Source organism: Lagopus muta, chromosome 25 (genome assembly GCF_023343835.1).
Source record: "Lagopus muta isolate bLagMut1 chromosome 25, bLagMut1 primary, whole genome shotgun sequence".
NCBI classification, from domain to species: domain Eukaryota; kingdom Metazoa; phylum Chordata; class Aves; order Galliformes; family Phasianidae; genus Lagopus; species Lagopus muta.
This window is the reverse complement of record NC_064457.1, coordinates 4,115,929-4,133,287: the sequence shown is the minus strand read 5'-3', so window position 1 is coordinate 4,133,287 and position 17,359 is coordinate 4,115,929. Positions and strand designations below refer to the sequence as shown.

At 53.3% G+C, this 17,359-nt stretch overlaps 1 protein-coding gene across 6 annotated transcripts; it reads right to left on the bottom strand.

Moving 5' to 3' along the window:
• Positions 1-986: 986 nt before the first annotated feature.
• GJC1 (gap junction protein gamma 1) lies at positions 987-16,140 on the bottom strand. Of its 6 annotated transcripts, XM_048927207.1 has the most exons (5): positions 14,165-14,383; positions 7,321-7,399; positions 6,283-6,598; positions 6,009-6,121; positions 987-4,600 (listed from the first exon to the last, which is right to left on the bottom strand). In XM_048927207.1, the coding sequence occupies exon 5, from the start codon at positions 4,579-4,581 to the stop codon at positions 3,397-3,399; it is 1,185 nt and encodes a 394-aa protein (XP_048783164.1). In that variant the 5' UTR covers positions 4,582-4,600; positions 6,009-6,121; positions 6,283-6,598; positions 7,321-7,399; positions 14,165-14,383; the 3' UTR covers positions 987-3,396. The 6 variants fall into 6 exon arrangements, with proteins under 6 accessions (XP_048783164.1, XP_048783166.1, XP_048783163.1 ...); XM_048927209.1 differs by lacking the exon at positions 7,321-7,399; XM_048927206.1 differs by lacking the exons at positions 7,321-7,399; positions 14,165-14,383 and having other exon boundaries at positions 6,283-6,428; positions 6,517-6,531.
• Positions 16,141-17,359: the final 1,219 nt, after the last annotated feature.

The window sequence follows — 17,359 nt, the reverse complement described above, 5'->3', positions numbered from 1 at the left end:
ACCGAGCTCCAGCTCACAGCTGATGTCATCACCCCGACTCTTCAGCAGCTCCTGCAAAGAGCTGTTGAGATGTGAGCAAGTTTGCTACCAAATATGGATGACAGATGAAGCGCAGCTGCTGATCCGCGCTCTGCGTGTGAGACAAAGGGCTCAGGGCCGGGGTGGCTCTTAGCTCAGCGAGGCTCTTTGGCTGCTAGGGCACCCTACATTCCTGGCAGCAGCTCAGCGACCACAGGGCCCTCAATTAGCGCCGGAGCTGATTAACAACGCGCCGCTTTGCTGAGCAGGCTGAAGGTTTGGGTGCCGTCCCTCATCCTTCAGGCTGGCACTCAGCAGCGCTGCTCTGAGCTGTGGCTGTGGGGCTTTGTGCTCTGCCCAGGGCAAAAGGAACGCTCAGACAGAAAGGAGCTCACTGGAGTCACCGCACAGCTTTAAACGAGGGCCAGATAAAAGGGCGGCAGTCGGCAGGCTGCAGGACCTGTGTGTGTGCACAGCTGAGACATCGCTGACACGAGGCCTCGTTGGTCGCAGACATGGGAAGAGATTTCCCCCTACAGACCCCCCTCCTGGCACGGCACAGCAGCACCCCAACACCCACAGCACCCTGCAGAAAGCAGAGCGCTGCTTTCCAAGCAGGGAGGAACCCGTGTGCTGACACTGCTCTGATAGAGACGAACTGAGCGGCTGCTGCAGAAGGTGGGTTACATCCTGCTCCTCCACCAACAGCCCAGCTCACAAAGCGATCCTTTGTGACAGCAAAACAGACGGGCATTCAGCTGCGACGTGCAAAGGCAGCCGGCCCCGTCTGCTCCGCTCGGGGCAGCTGAGGCCGCACGCTTCGCCGCGCCGCTCCTCCACATGAGCCCATGCAGATCCCGGGTGGTCGGGAGGAGCTCCTCGAGGGCTCACTCTCCACATTCCTCCCTTTCGACGCCGTTGGAAAGCGGCTCTTTGTTACGCTGAGGTCAAACAGGTTGAAACCCCAACCTCTGCACCCCCCCCATCCCCGCAGCACTGCAAAAACGCCGCCTCAGCCTGCTTTTCTGAACTGCATTTAATAGACAAAACCAGAGGTTAACAAACTCAAGGTACGTTCATTTTCTTTTTTCTTTTTTTCTTTTTTTTTTTGGTCCAAGATCTGTTCTGAGCGTTTATTTCAGCATGGCCTGCATCAAGCCAGAGCAAGGAGCGTTTTCAAGTAATGCATTATCATTTCTTCAGGAGAAAGGAGCCAAACCCGAAGCCTTGAAACCAACTGCAGCCACAGACCCCAGCAGAGGGCTGCCACACACGTCCCCTGCAAGGAGCGCGTCGTCTCAAAGCAGGGGCGCACTGCTTGCACCGCTGGAACTGCCAGGGAATGGAGAGCAACAGAAAGCAGGCATTTCTCAGCGTCCCTCAGATGTGAATGCTCATCGTGGCCAAAAAGACACTGCCAGGGGCAGTAAATACTGCATTCCCCCCCCCCCCCCCCCTTTTTTTTTTCTAATTATAAATTCAAGTTGAATGCCAAAACTGCAGAACGCCGCGGATCTGACCGGCCTCTCGAGCAGAAATGAAGCGGTGCATTTATTGCTCCGTCTGAACTCGGCCCCTCAGACGTGACAGGAGGAAGAGGGGTCGGGGATAAGGCATTGCTGTTTATAGTCAGAAGGGTTTTGTAAAGACCTGTACACACAGCGTGTGTGCGTGGGGCCGGGGGAGCAGGGCTGCCACAGAGCAGAGTGACCACGAGTCCATCCAAGCACATTGCTTTGGAAACACAGCAATCTGCCCCAAAAGGGACTGGAACAACTGGGAGCCCCGGGGAGCGGGGTGTTATGCAACGAGAGAGCACAGAAACATCTTCAATATGTAAATATGTTATGAGTTACGAGGCGTTTTCCATAGGATGAAAACACGCAGTGAGGGACCAGGGGACATAAGGACAAAGGGGACACGGGGAATGGGCATCTCAAACAGCCCGTGGGACCAGGGGACATGGGAACAAATGGGACCAGGGGAATGAAAACCACCATGACCTTAAGGGACAGGAAGACAAATGGAGACAAGGAAGACAAATGGGATCGGGGGAACAAGTATCCCAGTGACCCCAGGGGACAAGGGACCAGAGGACATGAAGGACAAAAGGGACACGGGGAACGAGTGTCCCCATGACCTTGGGACAGCAATCAGGAGACAAGGGGACATGGAGACAAGGGGAATGAGTGCCCCCAAGACTTCATAGAACAGGGGACAAGGGACAGAGGGCAAGGAGGACTAAAGAGAACACAGGAATGAGCATCGCAGCGACCCCAAGAGACAAACAGACCCAGGGAACAAGGGAACATGGGGACAAGGGGGGCAAATGGGACCAGAAGAACAAATATCCCCATGATCTCATGGGACAGGGGACATGGGACAAGGAAGACAAACAGCACCAGGGGAACAAGCATCTCAATGACCCCATGGGATAAGGGGGACAAACGGGATAAGGGGAAAGAGTATCTCCATGACCTCACAGGACAGGGACAAGGGCAGAAGGGGCACGGGGCGAGGACAAAAGAGAGCGAAGGAACGAGCATCCCAACGACCTCAGGGGACAAAGAGGACCAGGGACAAGGGGGACAAAAGGGACCAGGGGAATGAGTGTCCCAGTGACCCCAGGGGACAAGGGACACAGGGACATCTGGGTGAGACAGGCAGGTGGTGGCCCCCATACAGGCAGCTATGGGACGTTTGGAGCAGGGTGTTACGTAACGAGAGACCTCAGAAACCTCTTAAATATGCAAATATGTGGAATTACAAGTCATTTTCCACGGGATGAAGAAACGTAGCACATAACAGCCACAGCGTGACACTTCCATTCGTAGGTAGCACATCATTTTTATAGAAGGTACAGTCAGGAGCACCATCAGCAGACGTTTCCGACCCCCCCCTGCTCTAAGGGAGCAGATCTGGCTCCCTGGTGCTGTGTGTTCAAGGCACTTCTCAAATGCAGCATAGAAAGTTCTGACACTGAAAACAAACAGGAAACGACGACGAACCACAGTAATAAAAGGAGCAAAATGCTGACAGCTACCTACAGTTTTCTCCTTTCGTATAAAAAAGGGTAACTTCAGAGATCCAGTGTACAAATACAAAAATTGTGCATAATAAATGTACGATAATACTGTACATACAGCGTAAACCCTTCAATGAGAATGATTTAAATATACCTATTTGTCTCCTGGCTTGGAAGGCAGAAGAATAAAGTTGTACAGTCCTACAGTGCGCATATAAACACTTTCTTAGAGCTGGAATCGCTAGCCAACAGCATCCCTGAAAATAAGCAGAACCAAATATTTACTTAATGGAAGCCATTACTCAACGGGTTGCTGGTTGTGAGAAAAAGACAACATATAAACTCAGCCAAGGTCAAATCCAGACAGAGTTCTTCCCGTCCCCCGATTTGCTGCTGGCGCTGCTTTTGTTGGAGCCTGCTTTGGACTTCTTCTCTCTGGAGCTGCTGCTGGGGTTGTTTTGGTTGTTGTACGCCTGGATGGCCATGTCCAGGCGTTCCTGAGCCACTTTGATTTCCCTCTGCAGGTTCTCCAGGTCGGCGGGGATGTTCTCCTCGTTGCTGCCGTACTGCTGCTCCTGGGCGATGTTGGCTTTGTTCTGCCTGTAGGCCATCTTGGCGTTGGACAGCTCGGTGTACTGCATTTGGTCGGGTTTGACGGCGATGTTGTAGCCGGGGGGAGCAGAGGGTGTGTTCCAGGTGAAGGGGTAGTTGTAGGTCCCAGAGTCCTCCAGCTCTTTCCTCTTGCTGTTCAAGGTGTCCCGGATGGTGCCAAACCCCAAGTGCAGCATCTCCCACACGTTCAACAGCAAACACATGCAGCTCACCCCGTACATTATGAGCAGGAAGATGGTCTTTTCGGTCGGCCTTGAAATGAAGCAATCTATCTTATGGGGGCAGGGCTTCCTGCTGCACACGAACACGGGGCTGACCTCGAAGCCATACAGGAGGTACTGACCGACCAGAAAGCCGACCTCAAACGTCGCCCTCACCAGCAGCTGCAGCACGTAGATCCTCATCAGCCCGTCCTCGCGGATCCGCCGCCGCCCGTCGTGCTTGGCTTTGGCGGGGGGCTGCTGCTCCTTGTTCTCCCGTTCGCTTTCCAGCTCTATTTCTGGGTACATCATCGGGTCCTCCTCGTGGTCGTCCTCGGCCTCCTCCAAGCCTCGGTGCTGTTTCCAGCGCATCGAAAAGCTTTTGCTTCTGAACCTTCTGTCGACGTCGCTGTGCTCCACCATGCGGGCGATCTTGTGGATGGCGTAGCCCAAATACATGACGGACGGAGTGGCGACGAGGATGATCTGGAACACCCAAAACCTCACGTGAGAAAGAGGAGCAAAAGCGTCGTAACAGACGTTCTCGCAGCCGGGCTGCTCCGTGTTGCACACAAACTTGCTTTGCTCATCGTAATAAATGGATTCGCCTCCCACAGCGGTCAGGACGATCCGAAACACGATCAGCACCGACAGCCAGATTTTGCCAACGAAGGTGGAGTGGTTGTGGATCTCCTCTAAGAGACGGGTCAGAAAGCTCCAACTCATGGTGGTCAAATTATTTTACCTAGAAAACAGACAAAACCCCCAAAAGAGTTGAGTTGATGAGCTCAAGGCCGCACGCTGCAAACATGCAATCAGGAGAGAAAGGCTCAAATCTGACCACCAACGCAGAACTCTTCTGTGGCATCACCTGCTATTGGGAAGCTCCAGCTGCCAGGACTTGTTTGAAGACCTACGTCTCCTTCACAGGCTTTTGGGAAGTCCCCTGTCAAGAAGTAAAGTAGCAGCTCTCTGCCACTGCACAAACAAATCTTGCTTCCAAAGCGGCTTCCATGCAGAAGAGAAAGGCATGGCTGCTCTGCATTTCTAATGTTTACACTTTGGATTGAAATCTCCTTAACGCAGTGGATCAGAAGCTCAGCTCCTGTGACATTTTATGGGCACTGCTGGCTGCATCCCACTGCTGACACCAGGGCTTGTTTTCACTGCTGAAATCTGAGCTAACAATGTTGGCCTCCACCACCCACGGCCAACAGAGAAGCACTGCTAGTTTAATTACACTGCATACCTCAGTGCCCTGAAAAAGGGAAGAAAGGACCCTACAGAGCAATGCCGGCTGTCTTAAGGTAGCAATGAACCACTCAGCCAAAACCTGAGAGCAGGCAACTGCTGTTGACTTTGCTTCAGGACAGGACAATCCAATACAGACCATGAGCTGAGCAGTGCTGCCCTGCAAATCCACAACTTACAGCTATTCAAGTTGTTCCATGCAACGACAGCGGTGTTCACAAGCAGCACGCTGAGGTCTGGGGCGATGCAATTAATGCATTGATACAGCATAACAAAACCAGTGCATCGGTGCATCACCAGCACAACATCCACACAGCCAATGCACCATCAGTGCATCATCAGTGCAACCATCGATGCCATCAGCGTATCATCAACAAATGAAATGATGCAAATTTACCTTTTGTGTGAAATCAAATGTTATACTGAAAAGTCATCAGCACCGCACAACATGGCTGGACTGGGTGGGTCATTTGATTCGTTACTTGATGGCATGATGAGAAAAAAAATAGCATGATATAGCACTAAAAAAGCACACATAACAGCCACTAGAGACCTTGGAAAACAATTCCCACATTAGAACAAAGATCAACTGCTCCCAGTTACAGTGAGCTCCACCAAGACCAGAAACAGCTCTGCACCCAGCAATCCAGGCCTGACAAATGCCACATGTGGTACAGAAGCCTGCAGACTGACAAATGGAAACAGAGTGTAATTGATGCAGATAAATACACGGCTTTGGAGGCTGAGCCCATTGAAACAAAATGCTTTGGCCAAGCTCAATGCAAGGACGTATTTCAGGAAAAGCACGAGTCATTGGGTAAGAGCAGTCACTGGGTTGCAGTGAATAGGAGTCAGAATCCTCTGCAATACAGCAAAAGCAATTGATGCATAAGGGATCTCACCTCCTCGTTAGCAAGACGGCACGCCGTGCCGGTGTGTGCATCCTTCAGAAGTTGCAGGACGTCAGAGAGCGAACGCGTCAGCCTCGAGTCCATCTGAAGAAAGGGGAAGATGCCTGAAAGAGATCAGAGCTCCATTTGTTTCTGTGGGGAACGTGGGGAGAAACGGAGCAGGAAAACAGGCAGGGCTGTGAACCGCCCCTGAACTCTCTTCAGGACGGAGATCGTTTCCCGTTCTGACTGCCAGCGATTACACAAATGAGAGATCACAGCTCACCTACAGACACTGACAGCGCAGACTTGACACTCAGATTAACCACAGCCTTCACAGCGCAAGGCTTATCAGCTGTGTGTTAACGGCGTGCGTTGATTAGGAGGCTCTCAATGCTCAGATTTGAAGCTGCTGAGCAGCTCTGCTTCTCCCTGGCAAGAAAACGTCACTTATTCTATATTTAGCCCCAGTCCAGAGGAAAGCTGCGGATACAAATATGGGAAAACACACCAGCAGCACCTTCTGTCTGTAGGGAAACCTTTGGGCTCAATGGAATGACCTCTCATTAACCCGCTGTCCCGCTGGAAACGTCCATCTCAATCTAATTAGAAGGAAAGAAGGAAGTCATACGCAGAATTCTGGATTTCACATGGTTGTATCCTTCAGTTTCTGAGCTAGAGAGCAGCTCTGCCTTCGCAGATGTGCTGCAGGACCAGACACACGGCAGCAGCCTTCACCCCACGTCCACCAAGTGCCTCCCAGATCTGCCGGCCCGGCAATATTTAACTCAATAATCTTCCATCGTTTGAAGGAGAAGCCGATGGACGCTGACACACATCTGAAAAAGGCAGAACGTCAGCAATTTCAGCTCGTTTAAGATACGGCAGAAATGCATCCGAGAGAGAGCTGCACTCTGTGTCTGTGCCATGAGCTCATCCCCACGCTCGGCACAGAAGCACTCGGTACAGGGAATGGATTTACAGCATTTTTCCCCTTAAAATATACCCTCCTGTGCCGCCCTAATTAAATCTGATTAATTTATTAATGATATATTAGTTTTGCTTTGTTTTTAAGCAGTGTAAAAAGATGCACGCTGATCGGAAAAAAAAAGTCCAGAATAAATGCATGGCAATTCCAGTGATAATCCAAAGTGGTTTCATGCTGCGTGAAAGTCAAATTAGGCCCCCGGGCTAATTAAGATACGATTTGAATTAGGATGAATGCATAACTAGCATAATTCATTCAAATCTCATTTACATTCACTCGATTTTTACTACTCGAGAAGGAAGAAAGCGTTGGCCAAACCCATCACCAGCACAGCACCTCGGACGATGGAACCACAGATCTGGGCAGAATAGAACAGCAGGCCAAAGGGAGGTGGAGAAATAATCAGATTCTTGTGCTGTCAAAAAAATAAAGATGTCAAACACGCATCTTTTGGAAAGCCAACACGCGTGTACCCACCAAGCATTCAGCTCAGAGATGAGCTGGAGCTCGCAGATAAGAGCCGAACCCCCGATAGCCTCCGAGTGCCCCCCAGTAATGCCAGCATGGAAAGCCAAGTGACAGTTTTAGCATCGCTCCCCGCAGTGACACAACTCAAATGGAATTGGGAGATGTGTTGCGCTGGCCAAACTGGCATTCACTTCACCTACAGCAACGGGGAGCTCCAGAAGAGCTATTTCCAGGGCGGTGGAGGTGAGCTGTCGGCTCTGTGCCGTCTCGTGGGGTTCTGGGATCCTACAGACCCCAGATAACAAGGAAGTTCAGCAGCAAGCCCCAGGTGATGCTGGCATTCCGATGATGTGAAATGTAATAATGGAGAAAACAAGCTGGTCAGCAGATTTCACGAGAAGGCAGGGTGTTATCTGACAGCCTGTGAGATGGAACAGCTGGTCCTGGGGGCAACGAGCCACAGCATAACCCAAAGCTGGGACTGCAGCTTGCCACATGAGCTGCCCATCCGCCTCTCCATGACTTGCAAATAAAGAGTAACGGGGCAGGGGATGAAAAGGGCAACAACTTTGTGCAATCAGATCGAATCTGAACCTCAAGTCCGACAAGAACAAACAGCCAAACATGAAGGTCTGCGACCAACACCCAGCTCTCGGACTGCCAGCAAACAGCACTGCCTTCTGACATCCACAGATCAGCAGCAGATCCTCAAAATGACCACTGCTGCCAACCCCAATGACAAACCCATTGAGTGAGCACAGTTTCAGTACAGATTCAGGGCCACAGAATATTTCTGATCAAGCTCTTAGTTCCCCTTATTCCTCTCAACATGGATTCCATTGGGTTTCTGCAAGACGATTACAGTTGGACAGGATGATCCCAGAGGTCTTGTCCAACCTTAATGATTCTGTGACCAGAAACACTCAGCTCTGCTCTTCCAAATACCCAGGAGTGCTCTCCAGCAGCTGCTCCCACCTGGACACCTTGTGATGGAGCAACACAGGACACAACGCTCCCGAGATGAGCGTGCCCACAAGCCCAGCATCGAGCAGACACCAACACAGAACCACCCATTCAACTAATTTACTTACAAAGATGCTCAGCCCCCAATTTTTCTTGTACCAATGCACGTTACCCCCCAAAATGTGCAATGTTTTGCCATCAGGCAGTTGACACTACAGATTCAACCTCCTGATTTCATACTACAACTCTGACAGAGTTCCAGGGCAGGCTCCCAAGCTCTGGCTACAAACACAGACATACCCCACTGCTCCATTTTTGGGACAGAGAGGAGCCACCAAGTGCAGCCATCAAACCCACAGGTCTGGCAGTGGCCAGGCAGGCAGATCCAGCCCACTGCTACCAACCAGTGCAGCTCGGCAGGACTCTGCCCAGTTGGGTTTCCTCCAAGGAAGGAGAATCCACAAGCTCTCTAGACAACCTGTTCCAACATCTTCAAGCAGGATTGCTGTGTTTCAGTGCCCGCTGGGTGCCAACCCATCGCTGGGTGCCACACAGGGGAGGCTGGGACTCAAGCAGCAAAACTACTTTTCCTGTAAGAATGAACACAACGATGGGGGGATGTGTTACAGGGTCTGGAAATATACAGGAGAGCAGCACGGTGCCCCTTCCACCCCGTGCTGGATGGCAGCTCAGTAGGCACGCTCAGGACGTGCATCGCAGCACGGTGTCCCACTGACATCCCCATACCTGAAAGCAGCCCTGAGGACGGATGGGGGCTCCCACGCCGAGACCTGGGACACAGTGCTGAGATCAGAAGGAAAACACATCTGAGCAGCCATCAGGGAGATTCCCCCCGAAGTGATGCAGATCAGCACAGCGCCCCTTTAACGACTCCTGATCCCACTGCAGCGCTTCCACCGCGCTCCTCCAGCACGCTCACAGCCATGAGTGTCAAAAGAAAGTGACACGCTGGAGGCAGCTGACCCAGATATCATTCTCACGGCCATTTCAGGAGAAAAGAGAGAAGCCCAAAGAGAGCAGTGCTGTCTGCTCCTGTAAGTCGGATGGCTCTCGCAGAGCCGAGCAGGAGACGATGGGTGGGTAACACCTCATTCACCAGCACTGGATTATGGCAGAAGGGAAAAAGCAAGCTGACTTCTACTGATAGAACACGCAGCAATGCTAAACTTCCCCCAGTTTCTTATCTCCAGGCTTTCAGTACTTGAGGAGTATGGGCACAGAATCACACAGAGTCACAGAATGGCCCGGGTTGGAAGGGACCTCAAGGATCACGGAGCTCCAACCCCCTGCCACATTTCATGGCAGCCCAGGCTGCCCAGGGCCCCATCCAACCCGGCCTTGAACACCTCCAGGGATGGACGGGGCATCACAGCCTCTCTGGGCAGCTGTTCCAGCCCCTCACCGCTCTCACAGCACAGAACTTCCTCGACATCCAACCTCCATCTGCCCTCCCTCAACTTAAAGCCATTTCCCCTTGTCCTGCTGTTATCTACCCTTTCCAAGAGTTGACTCCCCTCCAGTTTTTAGGCTCCCTGTAGGTACTGAAAGGCTGCATGTCTTCACACAGCCTCTTTAAGTCACTGAACCTCTTGCTCACGTTGCACCCCTCTCCCAGCTGGAGCTCACAGGTGGCCCAACCGTGTCCTGGTGGAGAGGCAAACAAAATTCTGCTTTCCAAAATACTCTGAGCACAAAGGATGCTAAGCAGCGCATGCTGGACCACAGCTCATTCACTCAGGAAAACATGGGCTGACCACAGAACAAGGCAACCCCAAGGATTCCCTTCGTAAGGCATCCTGCACCCACCCCACCACTACTCTGCTGCTTCAGAGGCTCCTCAAGAAATACCCAGAAAGCCCCACCAACAGGCTGACTGCTTGGTGCTGCTAGAAGAGAGAACAGTGGCACATGGAAAAACAAAGCCATTTCCCCATCTCTGTACCCACAGAGCAAGAAAAAGGCACAGCCCCACTCCTCGAGGGACTCCTCAAGACAACAGTCCCAAAGCAAACCTACAAATTCTACATCTCCAAACCCAACACTCATACAGGACAAATGAAATCGCGTGAAAATATAGGCTAGAATCATCAGGCAGCACTTTTTGCAGGAGAAGGTCAGACAGGATTCTGCACGGGGACTTCCAGCGCACAGCAGCAGCGCAGACTGCTGCCTTTTACAAGACTTGCTGCTGTCTCTCAAAGGCTCCCTGCCAGGAAACCACAAGGCCATATTGGCACAGGGACTGTCCTGAAGGGAGGAACAACTGGGTGAGTGATAACCAAGAGAGTGGGAGTAAAGAGTCATTTCCTGCAGAGCAGAGAGGTCACAGCACAGCCTATGTCAAGGATTCCAACTGCGGAGCACAACGGGAGCGGAGACTTCCAATGAGCCAGGGACCAGAGATGAGCACATGGAAGATGAGTGGGTGCTGCTTCTGAACTCTTCAAAGCTCCTTTAAATGTCCCAGGAGTCAGTTTCCAGTAGGAGGATAGCTGTCCTTCTGAAAACAGCTCAACTATTTGGAAGTCAGCTGCAGAATGTCTGCGTTCACTAAAACTGAGCCATTTGTTAACCACCTAAGAAAGGTTTAGTGTGAAAACCACATTACTCTTTCCAGGAGCAGCACACCAGCAAGGCACACATCTCTCAGATGTAAGAACCTGACTGTTTTATTTTTAACCCCATTTGAAAGCACCCTCACACACAGAGCCAGCCCAATGCACGCCAACCACCACCCGAATGCTAAGCCCAAGTCCCCATACTGACAGCTGAGCACTCAGCCAGGCTTCAGCAGGTCACCAGGAGTCAGAAACACCCTCAAGAAAGGGGGAAAAACATCTATGAGCACAAGGAATCACCATTCTGGGCAATTTGTTGAAGCTCCGTGACCTCTGTCGGAGCTCCATGGTCATTACTGGAGCTCAAAGACCTCTGCTGGGGCTCAACCACCTTTGCAGGAGCTCAAAGACCTGCACTGAAGCTCAACAATTTCTGTTGGAGCTCAAAGACATTTGCTGGAGCTCAGTCACCTTCATTGGAGCTCAACCACCTTCATCAGAGCTCAACCACCTTCATTGGAGCTCAACCACCTTCATTGGAGCTCAAACACCTTTGTTAGGGCTCAACCACCCTCACTGAACCTCAAACACCTTCATGAGAGCTCAGCCACCTTCATTGGACCTCAACCACCTTCACTGGAGCTCAACCACCTTCATTGAAGCTCAACCACCTTCATTGGAGCTCAACCACCTTCATTGGACCTCAACCACCTTTATCAGAGCTCAACCACCTTCGTTAGAGCCCAACCACCTTTGTAGGAGCTCAGTGCTCTCCTGAACGCCCCTGGGCAGAGCCCACACCCCCCCATGCCACAAGCACTGCTCATCACCGCACACGCTGTGTCTTCCAGCAGTGCACCACAGCCATCCTCGGGTTTAAAACCAAAATAAAGACCTGTTTCACATTTCTTCAGCAGTGCGGCTCAATCAGGAGAGCAAAGTGGAAACAACGCTGCACCTTTTGGAAGGGCTTTGGGAGCTCAGCAGAAGCAGCAGCGTGCACAGCCACCTCCACGGCAAATCAAACCACCTGGGCAAAGCAGATCAATGGCCGAGAGGAACACGACAAAGGAAAATCATCAACCACAATCACCATCCACCTCTGCAACGTTTACACTTGGGAAGAACAGCAAAAGCTGCTGATCACCCACAACAGATGCCCTCTGTCTGTATCTCAGCAATATCTTAAACAAGGTCAAGCACATGCAATCATAATTGCCTCCTAACAAATGCCTACCTAAAAAGGTGGAACTAATATCCGTAAGAGCTGAAAGCTGGTATCGTGCCCTTATTTAGGCACAGCGCTGGAAGACCTCGGCGATTTTCATCTCAGAAAGCTAATTGGGAGAAATCCCTCGCTCCTGTGCAAAGCCATCAATCCCAGCTCCGCGACTCGTCTGAGCACACGCCTAATTTAAAGCCTGAAAGCAGCCCTGCTGACAGCAGGCACGTGCTGAGCACCGGGATGACCCAAAACACCCCCAGAAAATGCACAGCAGCTCTGTGTGTAAATGAAGCACAGCGATACGGTGAGGACGGCGGCTGCCAGGCTGGGGGCTCAGCACACACATCTGCTCAACTTTAGGCACACAAAACATTTTTCAGCCCAGTGACCCCACAGGGAAATGCCTCACACATCAGCTCATCTGACTCAAATTTTCCATCGCATTTCCCTCGGTGCAGTTTTGCCCATAAAGACTCTGTTTTTTGTTGGTTTTTTTTTTTATTATTCTTCCAAATATAGCTTTTTATTTATAGCCCGGGCAAACGATTCACCTCGCAGCACCACCGACAGCCCCACGCTCTTGTAGGCAATGCCCTCCTTAGGGGATTATTACCAAGATCTGGGACCACGGCATCGATGCTGGAAGGAGGAATGGCCCCCATTCATCGAGCGTCCACCAACTTTCATCTTAAACCACAGTTTAATTCAAGCACAAAACCCCTTAGCAAGGAAGGATTGTTTAACAACCCCCACCAGACCTCCCAGTCAACCGCAGTGTTGCAGTGGGAACGAAAGGGAAATGCAGAGAGTAGGAAACACCAGTTTATTTTTCACTGGAACGGTTCCTCGTTGGTCTCAGCTGCCTGAATGACAGCAAAGCGCTCAGGATCCCAACCCAGGCCTGGGCTGGATGGGACAAAGTGGAGTTTTAGGAGAGTCGGGGTGTTTCTGCACTTACAGAACTGCTGCAGCCAGCTCGTCCCCAAGCCAACAAGTGTGAGTTAAAAATTCAGCGCCAACTTCATCCGCTGCATTCCGGGCTCACAGCTGCAGAGCTCTGCCCTTGAACCCCGTCCTTGCCAGATGTAAAGCCACGTAAAATCAGAAGAGACCTTTCAATATTTCACCCGTGCTGCACAATTCCCATATTAATTATCTCTTCAGCCTGCAGGCAATTCCTCACAGACGCAGCTTTTCTAAAATTAAAAGCAGCAAAGCGCGCCCAAATCCTTTCCTGAATTCTTAAACTGGGTTCAGTGTGGAGCTCTGAGCCCTCCTGGCCTCTTTCCCTCATCCCAGGCGACCCGCAGCCCTGAGCCCAGCACCCTCAGCTCCCAGCTCCGTGCAGCCCTGTGTCACCTGTGACGGTTTGGATATTTCCTGCCAAAAAAGACACTCCTCTACCAAGGGCTACAGGTGGTGCAAACCGAACCCAGCCAGAAAACAAACTGAAAGGGACAATTCCTTCTCTACAAACACGCCTTTAGACCTGCAAGGTGATTCAAACCAACACACAGAACTTAAACCACGAAGCAATGCTGAACAAAGAACTGCTTCGTTCCACTTTTTAACACTGAAGCACCGTCTGCTGCTCAGAGGCATCAGCGACAGCAGAACTTACAATTTCAGCCCTGGAAGCACAAAGGCGGTCACTTGGATGGGGTACAGATGTAATCTAAACAGAACTGGAACTTGACAGAGCCGGCCTGAAAAGCAAAAGGGTGACAACGAGAGGCAGCAACCGGAACAAACCCGCAGCACGGCTGCCAAAGAACTGAAAATAAAAGCCTCTACCCGCTGTCAGCGCACAGCACAACGCTCCCCGTGCCCGGCCCGATCCGTCGCTCTCTCTACGGCCAAACGTCGGTCGAGAAGGAAAGGCACAGCAGCAGGGCGGCTGCCCTCGGAGGAAGCGCAGGCACTGACCGCCGCTCGGCTCACTTACCTGCGGCCCCGCCGGGCGCCGGGCATGGTGAGCGGCTCCCGGCCGGCCTGCACGACGCTGCCGGGCGGCGAGAAAGGAACGGAGCAGCCGCGCATCCGTCAGAAGCAGAAAAGATGCCCGGGTTCAGCCCACCCATCGCACGGCACGCCCCCAGCTCCGCTCCGCTCGCCGCGGGGACACCAGCGCTGCCCCTCGTGCCGGCCCAGCGCTGCAGCACCGCTCGCCTTTCTGCCGTCCCGCTGCAGGGGAAGACGCGCTCCGAAAGAGCAAAGCGTGGCGGCTCGCATAGAAGCAGCGCACGTACCGAGCTCCCCGCTCCGTCCATCGGAGCAGCGCTTTGCTTCTCCCCTGGGAAAGCGAGAACACGTTCCGTGCGTTCTTAGAAAGAAGCGTCCATGGCTGAACTCACATTGCTTCCCTGCTCAGACAAACGGGGCACCCGGCTGCTGAACCCAATTGTTGCTCAAGAATCCATACTGCACGCGCCTGCCCTCATTACAGCCCTGCCCACTGTCTCCTCTTTGCAATCAATTTGATAGTGGAAAAAAAAATTAGCGCTTCCCTGGGAAGCCAGGGCTGAACAGGCAGAAAGAACCAGGATTGATTCCTCTGAAAAGAGAAAGGGATGAAAAATAGCCCTAAAAATAGATGTGCAAATGTCACTGTTGTGAAATCCTAAAGCAATGGTGAAAGGCCTCACAGAGGCCGGAATGTTCCTAAGGGAGCCATTGCTGCTGAGGGATGGAGCACACGGAGCAGAGAGTGCTGTGCTATAGGGCAGCACCCCCAGATGTCCCAGAGCTGAATATGGGATGCCACCAACCCCTGACATCCCATATCTGGAGAGAGCGCCAACCCCAAATGTCCTATAGTTAGCTATAGGGGGCCATCATTTATCTGGCACCCCCAGATACCCCAGAGCTGAATATGGAGAGACCACCAACCCCAAAGTGCCAGAGGTGAACGTGGGATGCCATCAACCCCAAATGTCTTACAGCTAGCTGTGGGGGGCCACCATTTGTCTGGCACCCCCAGATGTCCTGTAGCTACGGAGTGCCACCAATCCCAGATGTACCAGAGCTGAACATGGGATGCCACCAAAACCAGGTGTCCCAGACTGGGCTATGGAGAGACCACCAACCCCAAATGTTCCAGAGTGAAATGTGGAGGGTCCACTGACACCAGATGTCCCATAGCTGAATATGGGGTGCCACCAACCCCAGCTGTCCTATAGCTAGCTATAGGGGGCCATCATTTATCTCCCAGAGCTGAATATGGAGTACCACCAACCCCAGGAGTCCCAAACTGGGCTATGGAAAGCCCACCAACCCCAAATGTTCCAGAGTGAAATGTGGAGACTCCACCAACCCTAGATGTCCCGTAGCTGAATATGTGGTGTCACCAATCCCAGATGTCCCATAGCTTGCTACAGAGAGGCCACCAACCCCAAATGTCCTATAGCTAGCTATGGGGGGGCCTCCATTTGTCTGGTACCCCAGATGTCCCAGAGAGTCCACCAACACCAGATGTCCTATAGCTGAATATGGGATGTCACCAACCCCAGGTGTCCCATAGCTGAATATGGGATGTCACCAACCCCAGGTGTCCCATAGCTGAATATGGGATGTCACCAACCCCAGGTGTCCCATAGCTGAATATGGGATGTCACCATCCCCAGGTGTCCCATAGCTGGCTACGGTTAGCCAACCCCTAACATCCTACAGCTGGCTGTGGGGGCCACCGTTGGTCTGGCAGCCCAGCTGTCCCATAAATTCCTATGGCTTCCTCCACCCCGCACCCCGGCCGTCGCACAGAGGCTGCCCGGCGCGGGACCTCAGGCGCTCACCTGACGCGGGCACCGCGGCCGTTCCGCTCGCTGCCGGTGACACCGCGCCGCACCGCGGCCTTCAGCGCCCGCAGGGGCTGCGGGGTCCGCGCCGGGCTGCGGCCCCACGGCGGGCTTTGGGCCGCGTGGGAGCACGGAACCCCCGCACGGTGCGGGCGGTGCTGGCGCGGCGGGGACCCCTCGTCACCCCCGGCCCCGCGCCGCCCCCCGCGGCCCCGCGGCCCCCTCCTCGCCCCTCATGGCCGCCGCCGCCCTCAGCGCGGCTCGGGCGGGGGGCGCGGGCCGGCGCATGCGCACAGCGCCCCCAAAACCCACCCGACTGCGTTGTGCTGCTCCGGGGCTGCGGGGTGATGGAGGTGGGGGGCGAGGGAACGGGGACACGAGGGATAGGGGACATGGGGTGGGGGTAGGGGGACATGGGGGATAGAGTGGGAACGGGGGGAATGGAAGGGGATAGGGGGACATCGGGAATGGGGTGGGGATAGGGGACATGAGGGGACACGGGGGACGTGGGGTGGGGACATGGGGAATAGGATGGGAATAGGGAGACATGGACAAGGGATGGGAATAGAGGGACATGGGGGATAGGGGACATGGGGGATAGGGGGACATGGGGACTGGGATGGGAACAGGGGGAATGGGAGGGGATAGGGGGACCTGAGGAACAGGGGACATGGAACAGGGAATAGGGATATGTGGAATGGGGTGGGGATAGGGGATGGGGACAGTGGGATAGGGGGACTGGGACATGAGGAATGGGATGGGGACAGGGGATGGGGATATGGGGACACAGAATGGGGATAGGGGAATGGGGCGGGGATATAGGGACATGGGGGATAGGGGGACATGGGGACTGGGATGGGAACAGGGGAAATGGGAGGGGATGGGGGGACATGAGGGACAGGGGACATGGAACAGGGAATGGGGATATGTGGAATGGGATGGGGATGGGGGACATGGGGAATGGGAATAGGGGAATGGGGTGGGGATATAGGGACATGGGGGATAGGGGGACGTGGGGACTGGGATGGGAACAGGGGGAATGGGAGGGGATAGGGGGACACTGGGAATAGGATGAGGACGGGGATGTGAGGACAAGGACATGGGGACAGGGCAGGGACAGGGACACTGGGAATGGGATCAGAACAGGGACGTGGAGACAGGAACACGGGCACATGGACACTGGAAACAGAGATGTGGGGACAGGTTGGGGTCAGGAACATAGAGATGTTTTCAGAAAACATTGGGATGGGGCTCACCCCGTTGTTCAGGACCCCATTGGGGCTGTGAGTGCTGCACTAATGGGGCCAACGTGAGGCCCCACCCCAGCTGCTGCTCCAACTGCAGCG